Source organism: Elephas maximus, chromosome 3, assembly GCF_024166365.1.
Source record: "Elephas maximus indicus isolate mEleMax1 chromosome 3, mEleMax1 primary haplotype, whole genome shotgun sequence".
In the NCBI taxonomy this organism is placed as follows: domain Eukaryota; kingdom Metazoa; phylum Chordata; class Mammalia; order Proboscidea; family Elephantidae; genus Elephas; species Elephas maximus.
Window position 1 is genome coordinate 150342164 of NC_064821.1, and position 10697 is coordinate 150352860.

General features: G+C 39.0%; 1 protein-coding gene across 1 annotated transcript in view; it reads right to left on the reverse strand.

Moving 5' to 3' along the window:
- Window positions 1–9975, reverse strand: part of BRDT (bromodomain testis associated) — a 106094-nt gene extending 96119 nt beyond the window's left edge. Inside the window, 3 exon segments of the mRNA XM_049875564.1 lie at window positions 353–467; window positions 2952–3089; window positions 9784–9975. Coding sequence (XP_049731521.1) covers window positions 353–467; window positions 2952–3089; window positions 9784–9972 — 442 coding nt within the window. The 5' untranslated portion in view covers window positions 9973–9975.
- Between the last annotated feature and the right edge of the window lie 722 nt (window positions 9976–10697).

Genomic DNA, 10697 nt, shown 5'->3' on the forward strand with positions numbered 1-10697 from the left:
GACAATTCTGCCAAATGAACAATTATGCATGTTCTCCCCTGTATTTTCTCAGAGAATGCCATGACTTGAGACATTTGGATCACATCACTCTAAGATTTTCTATTACATCAAAAGTCCTAGTCAAATTCTACCCTTCCATCAACGCATTTCATTCTTCTAATTCCTCAGACCAAATACCTCAGAGTCATCTTTGACTCTACTCTCTCTCAAACATGTTATATAATCCACCAGCAAACCCTGTTTGCTCTGTCTTCTGGTGGTATAGTAAGGCTAGAACCGATATTGAAATAAGCTTGCGAGTATATAAGAGAAACACATATAATGAACATAAGTTGTTTATATTCTGGCTTACCTTTCTTCATTCTTTCCTTACCACCCACAACTTGTTCTTCCTGTGGCATCTGAGATAATTTTTGCACAAACAATTTCTCTAGAGCTTGTGCCATTAAAACAATGTCATCTCCAGGCTACAAAATACATTAAATATACCATAAGGTTATACCACATGGTTATGGTATCACATTTCTATAATTCAGGCTGCCCAAGAGAAGGTGTGATATGGTATCCTAGACAATATTTATCTCATAGAAACTAACTATAGAAAATAGTGAAGCAGTTCACATTTTAAATTCTAGCATCCTACCCCTTCAATGTCTAAAAAGGATCCAGTATGTCTATTTGAGCACTAGAAGATTATAATCCAACCAATCCTACTAATTAAGAAAAATTATTAGAATTTGGAATTTCGACCTCATAAATAGGTTAAAACAAAACTTCATGGCCATGAAAGTACCTTACAGTTTGAGTTGAGGTGATTCAGTTTACAATTCTAACTATCTGCTTAGAAGACTTCCTCTTGCTTTTACTTTACTACTGAGAAAAAACTAAGTGAATTACAAAGTAACAGCCTAAAGCAGAGAAGTATTTCCAGACTAGGTTTTTTTTTTTTATTTCCAGACTAGGTAGTACAGGGAAATTAGTCAACTTCATATTAAAATGTTAAATATGAAAGAACTTGTTGAAACTGTTAAAACATAGTTGCAAATGATACTTTGAGATAACCTTTCTTCCAATTTTTAAAAAAAAATTCACATTCAAGGGAAACACAACACACAATACAGGTGAGGTCAGCACAACTGGACTAAACCAAAAGCAAAGAAGTTTCCTGAATAAACTGAATGCTTCAAAGGCCAGCGAAGCAGGGGGAGGGGTTTGGGGACCATGGTTTCAGGGGACATTTAAGTCAACTGGCATAATAAAATCTATTACGAAAACATTCTGCATCCCACTTAGGAGAGTGGCGTCTGGGGTCTTAACGCTAGCAAGCGGCCATCTAAGATGCATCGATTGGTCTCAATTCACCTGGACCAAAGATAATGAAGAACACCAAGGACAAAAGGCAATTAAGAGTCCAAGAGACAAAAAGGGTCGCATAAACCACAAACTACATCAGCCTGAGACCAGAAGAACTAGATGTTGCCCGGCTATAACGGATGACTGCCCTGACAGGGAACACAACAGAGAACCCCTGAGGGAGCTGGAGAGCAGTGGGATGGAGACCCCAAATTCTCATAAAAAGACCAGACTTAATGGTCTGACTGAGGCTAGAAGGACCCTGGTGGTCATGGCCCCCAGACCTTCTGTTAGCCCAAGACAGGAACCATTCCCAAAGCCAACTCTCCAGACAGGGATTGGACTGGACAATGGGATGGAGAGGGATGCCGGTGAGGAGTGAGCTTCTTGGATTAGGTGGACACTTGAGACTATGTTGGCATCTCCTGCCTGAAGGAGAGATGAAAGGGTAGAGGGGGTTAGAAGCTGGTGGAATGGACACGAAAAGAGAGTGGAGGGAGGGAGTGGGCTGTAGGGGAGAGCAATTGGGAGTATGTAGCAAAATGTATGTAAGTTTTTGTGTGAGAGACTGACTTGATTTGTAAACTTTCACTTAAAGCACAATAAAATTTTTTTTTAAAAAATTCACATTGGCTAATGTCTTAAATCTTTTACACATATAAGGTAGCATTAGGAACCAAGCCAAAACTTCTATTACATTTCAGTAAGAATTCCTTGTGTATTACTAGTGATTTTTAAATAAATTACATGGCATATACTTGGATTTCTCATATTTAAATGAATGATAACAGCATAATTCTTTAAATGGGATCTGTGCTTTAAAATTTTTAGATACCACAGAACAGCTTGAAAAGGATATAGTACTCTGGGAAACAGGAATACAATATGGGGAAAAAACAAAGATACAAATACAATTTTATAGATAAGCGCAAACGTGAAGAACAAGTTCAGAATGTCCACATGCATTATCACACAGGACAACGGATTAACAGGAATGCAAGTACTATCACCAGGATGTAACAAAGAATATGTCTCATCTTTAAATCATCTTGTCATGAATTAAAAACAAAAGAATATTTGTCATCGAGTCGATTCAGACTCATGGCAACCACATGAGTCAGAGAACAGCTTAATTTCTTTGACTTCTTAGCTTATTGCCAGGGATCCACACCATGAAAATTTAACTAAGATTATTGTATAGAAAGGTTTTTCATTCATCTTACAATTAATATGTTAGGAGTATGGTAGAGGACATTTTAAAATAATACTTTAGTCATAGAAACCAGTTATCATTTGGTATTTCATTTTTTAGAACAAGTAAGCCACTACAGCTATTGAGGAAGAAACGTCATGGCAAATAGATTGTGTAAATTTTAATATGTAAAAATGACAGAATTCAGTGAAAAAGATATTCTCCTTAAAATATATAAAATACCTCAAATCAAGGCTTAAAATCTGAAATCAGCACACTTGTTTATATTATATAAAATAAAAAAATATATATATATACTATAAAAAAATACTATAGTATATTATATATACTATACTATATTTCCTATAGGTAATAGCAAAGAATAGCAAGTATAAAGTTTACATACCTTGTTGTATAAGTAACAATTTGAGAACATTGTATTGAAGTCGTCTATGCATTCTGAAGCTTTCACATAATACTTATGCTCCAAGCGCTTCTTAATTGTATTTAAATCCATTGGGTTTTTAATAATGGTATAATAATCCTACAGTTTTGAAGAAGAAATTCTAAATATTAGTAATAAAAATGATTCACTACAACTATTAGTACATGATTATACAACTGCAGGAGCCTTGGTGGAGCAGTGGTTAAGAGCTCAGCTGCTAACCAAAAAAAGGTCAACAGTTTGAATCCACCAGGCGCTCTTTGGAAACCCTATGGAGCAGTTCTACTTTGTCCTATAGGGTCACTATGAGTCGGAATTGACTCGGTGGCAATGGGTTTGGTTTTTTGGTTTTATACACCTGTAACTCCAAAGAGCAACTGATTACCTTAAAAAAGCCATATGCTGGAAACCAAAATCTTTAGTAAGGAGAAACAAAGCTGACTGCCATGGAATTACTTTTCAGAGGGGGAAAAAACCAGGAAATAATAACAAAGATAAGAATTTAAGAGCAAAACTATCCTGGAAAATAAAAAGTAAAGTGTATGAGAAAAAAACTAGTATTTATAGAGTCTCTCTGACAGATCCAAAGTTCAATCCCAGCTCCACAGTTAACTAGGTATATTACAAATCCTTTAACCACTCTATGTAAGAACTGGTATTATCAGATTATTATTAGGTTAAAAATTCTTAACATAAGACCTAATGTTAAGCTCTGTGTGTGAGAAAACTACTTCTGCCTGGAAGTGTCAGGGGAGACTTGATGGAGAAGGTAACACGTGAGCCTGATCATCATCTGGCTGTGTAAAGATGGTAAGGAGGAGTGCTGCAGGCAGAAGAAAGAACTTGAAAAAGGGATGGCCTGTTTGGACAGCAGTGAAAGTTCCTCGTGTCTCCAGCACAGGGTCATTCATGGATGGAGAGAGTTAAAAGTATTTTAGTTGTCAAGGCCCTTGTGTTGTTTTTCAAGGAGTTTGGGCTTAGAACTCTAGGCTGTGAAGAGGGGATAAAGTCTTCAAACAAGGATTGTGGGGATGAAGATAGTTTCTTTCCTTAGCTTACTAGGTTTAAGGAATTTGTCATATAAATGGGTAACCATAACACATTAAATTGTTAAAACAGAGATCCATACAAAGTGTGGTGGAAATACATAGGAGAGGGAGAACTTGCATCAACTTTAGGTGTCAGCATTTGGTTTGGGTAATTTAGAGGTTGTAACTTGGGTAAAAAAGTCTGGTATAGAGTTAACACTCAAATATTTAAAAAAAATGAATTGTATCATATTGGCCTTTTAAGGACTAAGGTGTGCCTGACCCAAGCCATGGTGTTCTCAATCGCCTTATATGCATGTGAAGGCTGGACAATGAATAAGGAAGACCAAAGAATTCATGCCCTTGAATTATGCCATTAGTGAAGAATACTGAGTATGAGACAGGGACAGAAGGCTGGAGAGCGTCAAGGCCGGAATAACAGGCCCATTGATCTCGGACTCTATCCTGTGGGGGACGTTACAAGACAACCCACACATGCAGCCCGTGATGCACAAAGTCTTACATATCTCTCTCCCAAGCTGGGGTCTAAGGACCCCACTATGGGGGTGGCATCCTGCATCTCTCTCTTGTAAGTTGTTTTTCAGGACTCCACCATAGGGGGTGGTGTTACAAGATAACCCACATCCTGACACACCAAGTTCCACATATCTTCCCTACAAGCTGCTTTCCAAAGATGAACACAATCAGCTGATCCCCAGGACATGCGCAGTGAGAATGGGTACAACATTACAGTCTTGTCAAGTGGCCACTGAGACTGCACAGTGATGACGTGACAATGTCCAAACTGACTCCACCTTGGATTCCAGATGAGGATGCACCTAATTTCTTAACCCATCTATTTCTCCGAAAGCCCTGCCTTTTTCCCCGGAAAGCAGTGAATAAAACATGAGATCCTTCGTGCCTAAAGCCCCTTGTAAACTGCAGGAAAACCCCCATTCAGGGAGAGACTGGAGCCCAGCATAGGTAGAAGCCCTTCTCCGTCCCTCCCTGGCGAGCCTTTGTTTTTTTTTCTCTGTCACTAATAAACCTTTGTTCGTGTGGAACTTCTGAGCCTCTTCTGGTCATTCTTGGTCAGTAGAAGGCAAGAACCTAAAAAGGACTTGGTCCCAAGCTTCGGAGCTTTGTCCCGCAACAAATATACCATGGGCTGCCAAAAGAATGAACAAACCTGTCTTGGAAAAAGTATAGCCAGAACGCTCCTTAGAAGCAAGGATGACGAGACTTTGTCTCACAGACTTTGGACATGTTATCAGAAGGGATCACTTCCTGGAGAAGGACATCATGCTTGGAAGTAGAGGATCAGCGAAAAAGAGGAAGGTCCTCAAGGAGATGGATTGACACAGTGGCTGCAACAATGGGCTCAAGCATAAAAACAATTGTGAAGATGGTGCAGGACCGGGCAGTGTTTCATTCTGCAGTACATAAGGTCACTATGAATTAGGACCAACTCCATGGCACCTAACAACATTATACTTGACACTTTGAATTTTGAGAGACCTGGAGGGTTCAAGGTTAATTTGTATAATTGTCAGTCACTTTCTCTAGTTTCATTTAAAGCTGGCTTCTCATTAATCTGTTGGGTCATGGCCCTCTAAACTTTAGTAAGTACAAAGAGTGAATCCTAGCTCTGCTACCTACAAGATGACTTTGGGCAGATTACTTATCTGTTTTGGTCTTCCCAACTACAAAATGGGGAAGAATAATAGTACCTATATTATGGAATCCCCCACGTGTCTGTCGGTTTGTCGTACTGTGGGGGCTTGTGTGTTGCTGTGATGGTGGATCTATGCCACCGGTATTCAGATACCAGCAGGGTCACCCATGGAGGACAAGTTTCAGCTGAGCTTCCAGACTAAGACAGACTAGGAAGAAGGACCCGGCAATATACTTCTGAAAAGAATTAGCCAGTGAAAACCTTATGAATAGCAGTGGAACATTGTCTGATATAGTGCTGGAAGGTGAGCACCCCACGCTGGAAGGCACTCAAAAGATGACTGGGGGAGAGCTGCCTCCTCAAAGTAGAGTCGACCTTAATGACGTGGATGGAGTAAAGCTTCTGGGACCTTCATTTGCTGATGTGGCACGACTCAAAATGAGAAGAAACAGCAGCAAGCATCTATTAATAATCGGAACCTGGAATGTACGAAGTATGAATCTAGGAAAATTGGAAATTGTCAAAAATGAAATGGAACGCATAAACATTGATATCCTAGGCATTAGTGAGCTGAAATGGACTGGCATTGGACATTCTAAATCGGACAATCTTATAGTCTACTATGCTGGGAACGAAAACTCGAAGAGGAATGGTGTTGCATTTATCATCAAAAAGAATGTTTCAAGATCCTAAAGTACAACCCTGTCAGTGATAGAATATCCATACACCGACAAGGAAGACCAGTTATTACAACTATTATTCAAATTTACACACCAACCACTAGGGCCAAAGATGAAGAAATAGAAGATGTTTATCAGCTGCTGCAGTCTGAAATTGATCAAACATGCAATCAAGATGCATTGATAATTACTGGTGATTGGAATGTGAAAGTTGGAAACAAGAAGAAGGATCAGTAGCTGGAAAATATGGCCTTGGTGACAGAAACAATGCCAGACATCGAATGATAGAATTTTGCAAGACCAACGACTTCTTCATTGCAAATACCTTCTTTCACCAACATAAACGGTGACTATACACATGGACTTCACCAGATGGAACACACAGAAATCAAATCGACTACATCTGTGGAAAGAGGCGATGGAAAAGCTCAATATCAAAAGTCAGAACAAGGCCAGGGGCTGACTGTGGAACAGACCATCAATTGCTCATATGCAAGTTCAAGCTGAAACTGAAGAAAATCAGAGCAAGTCCACGAGAGCCAAAATATGACCTTCAATATATTCCACCTGAATTTGGAGACCATCTGAAGAGCAGATTTGACGCATTGGACACTAGTGACCGAAGACCAGACGAGTTGTGGAATGACATCAAGGACATCATTCATGAAGAAAGCAAGAGGTCACTGAAAGGACAGGAAAGAAAGAAAAGACCAAGATAGATGTCAGAGGAGACTCTGAAACTTGCTCTTGAACATCGAGCAGCTAAAGCAAAAAGAAGAATTGATGAAGTAAAAGAACTGAAGATTTCAAAGGGCATCTCGAGAAGACAAAGTAAAGTATTATAATGACATGTGCAAGGAGCTGGAAAACCAAAAGGGAAGAACACGCTCGGCATTTCTCAAGCTGAAAGAACTGAAGAAAAATTCAAGCCTCAAGTTTCAGTAGTGAAGGATTCCATGGGGAAAATATTAAACGATACAGGAAGCATCAAAAGAAGATGGAAGGAATACACAGAGTCATTATACCAAAAAGAACTAGTCAATATTCAACCATTTCAAGAGGTGGCATATGGTCAGGAACCGATGGTACTGAAGGAAGAAGTCCAAGCTGCTCTGAAGGCACTGGCGAAAAACAAGGCTCCAGGAATTGATGGAATATCAATTGAGATGTTTCAACAAACGGATGCAGTGCTGGAGGTGCTCACTTGTCTATGCCAAGAAATATGGAAGACAGCTTCCTGGCCAACTGACTGGAAGAGATCCATATTTATGCCTATTCCCAAGAAAGGTGATCCAACCAAATGTGGAAATTATAGAACAATATCATTAATATCACATGCAAACAAAATTTTGCTGAAGATCATTCAAAAACGGCTGCAGCAGTATATCAACAGGGAACTTCCAGAAATTCAGGCCGGTTTCAGAGGAGGATGTGGAACCAGGGATATCGTTGCTGATGTCAGACGGTTCCTGGCTGAAAGCAGAGAATACCAGAAGGATGTTTACCTGTGTTTTATTGACTATGCGAAGGCATTCGACTGTGTGAATCATAACAAACTATGGATAACACTGTGAAGTATGGGAATTCCAGAACACTTAGTGGTGCTCACGAGGAACCTTTACATAGATCAAGAGGCAGTTGTTTGGACAGAATAAGGGGATACCGATTGGTTTAAAGTCAGGAAAGGCATGCATCAGGTTGTATTCTTTCACCATACCTATATAATCGGTATGCTGAGCAAATAATACAAGAAGCTGAACTATATGAAGAAGAACGGGGCATCAGGATTGGAAGAAGACTCATTAACAACCTGCATTATGTAGATGACACAACCTTGCTTGCTGAAAGTGAAGAGGACCTGAAGCACTTACTAATGAAGATCAAAGACCACAGCTTTCAGTACGGATTACACCTCAACATAAAGAAAACAAAAATCCTCACAACTGGACCAACGAGCAACATCATGATAAACAGAGAAAAGATTGAAGTTGTCAAGGATTTCATTTTACTTGGATCCACAATCAACAGCCATGGATGCAGCAGTCAAGAAATCAAAAGATGCATTGCACTGGGCAAATCTGGTGCAAAGGACCTCTTCAAAGTGTTGAAGAGCGAAGACGTCACCCTGAAGACTAAGGTGCGCCTGACCCAAGCCATGGTATTTTCAATCACATCATATGCATGTGAAAGCTGGACAATGAATATGGAAGACCGAAGAAGAGTTGACGCTTTTGAATTGTGGTGTTGGCGAAGAATATTGAATATACCATGGACTGCCAAAAGAACGAACAAATCTGTCTTGGAGGAAGTGCGGCCAGAATGCTCCTTAGAGGCAAGGATGGCAAAAGTGTGTCTTACATACTTTGGACATGTTGTCAGGAGGGATCAGTCCCTGGAGAAGGACATCATGCTTGGCAGAGTACAGGGTCAGCGGAAAAGAGGACGACCCTCAACGAGGTGGATTGACACAGTGGCTGCAACAATAAGCTCAAGCATAACAGCGATTTTAAGAATGGCGCAGGTCCGGGCAGTGTTTCGTTCTTTTGTGCATAGGGTCGCTATGAGTCAGAATCGACTCGACGACATCTAACAACAACAACAACAACAACATATTATGGAATCATTGTGAGGATTAAATGAACAATACTCAAAATATGTTAGCTATTCTTATGGGATCCATACAATTATGCTGCAAAATTCATTTCAGCTCAGAAATACCAGGTTATTTATATTTACCCAAAGACAGTAAAGCCCATTAAACTTCTGCAGCTAAGTTACCAGTCAGTTTTCCTGACAGTCTTCCGGTTACTGTAAGTTATAATGATAGGAGATTAGAAGTGTTAGCACGTAGAAGGAAAGTGTAATTTGGGAAGGTTTGCTAAAAGTAGAAACAGTGTCAATAGTTAGAAATGACAATAACAACACAGATGTAGAAATATGAATTATCTATAATAAAATACTATAAAAAGCCTAATAGCTCGATAATCACTGAAGGCATTCATGAGGACTGCCCTGAGTCAGAAGGTCAAGTGACACGTGCTATAACAAGAAAGTGTTATTTTTACACAAAAACTCACGTGTTGTATATTCGTTTCCCAACGGCACCCTCCCCCTGTGGGGTATTTTCGTAACCATGCTATGTCAATTTTTTTGTAAATTGTGCTCGATATTTGTGTAAAAATACAAAATTACAATTATCACAAACTACTAAAATAAGAATTTCAATGCTCAGAAAAACAAACTTTGTCATTAATTAGGAAAAAATACTCATTGGAACATTCTTTGACAGTGCTGAATAAATCAGATGTTTATTAAATTAAATGTATTTATACTATTAAAGACTAGTTTACTTCTTGAAGGTTTACCGGACTTTTCTTTTCTAAACTGACATGATTATAAGACACACTTACAGGCAACTTTAGTTTCACGGCATCCACAGGCTGCTGAAAGGGCCAAGAAAAGCTGTGCTTCCATAAAGCCTTCAGGACAACTTTTTGTAGATACTGCAGTTGATTTGTCAATCGGCCATTCTTCTTAGTGTTTATATACTCTGGTGGAGGTGGGTTAACAATAGCTGTTTGTCGACTTGGTAGAGACATTCTTAACTGCTTCAAATACAGATGTTTTAATGTTGTCTACAAATATATGTCCTGAAAAGAAAAATCTGTTATAAGACTGAGTTATCGCAGAAGCACTTCAAAAACGGTTTCTATAAAAGCAGAAAACTAGTGTTATTCAAAAGTAACAGTTGCAGTATTTAAAGCATATCATGATTCCAAAACCAAAACCAACCCCGGTGCTGTCGAGTCGATTTCGACTCATAGCGACCCTATAGGACAGAGTAGAACCGCCACATAGAACTTCCAAGGAGCGCCTGGCAGATTCGAACTGCCGACCCTTTGGTTAGCAGCCAAAGCACTTAACCACTATACCACCAGGGTTTCCATATCATGATTAAGATGGCAAAAAAAAGTCAAAGGACAAAAATGAATCAATTTTAACAAATACAAACCTTTTTGTATACAAGTACTTAAAGCTTCATTATGTATGCCTTAGTTTTGGATAGTTTAAGTTATTTCAACCTTTCACAGTATTTCTTTCTGCCTTTCTAAAACAAACACAAATTGAGGTCTTAGCAGGAAAAGTCTCTAAGTTCCTGGCAAAAAAAGAAATAACAGAAGAATGTTAAAGAGACTATTAGTAGATAGGTGTTCTTGAATTGAATAATTCAGTGAAGGGAGAAAGCCAAAGCAAAGGAATTTTCTAGCTAATTAAAGTCATTTATTTAAAAAACTTAATTCATTAGATAGAAAAACGTTACTCT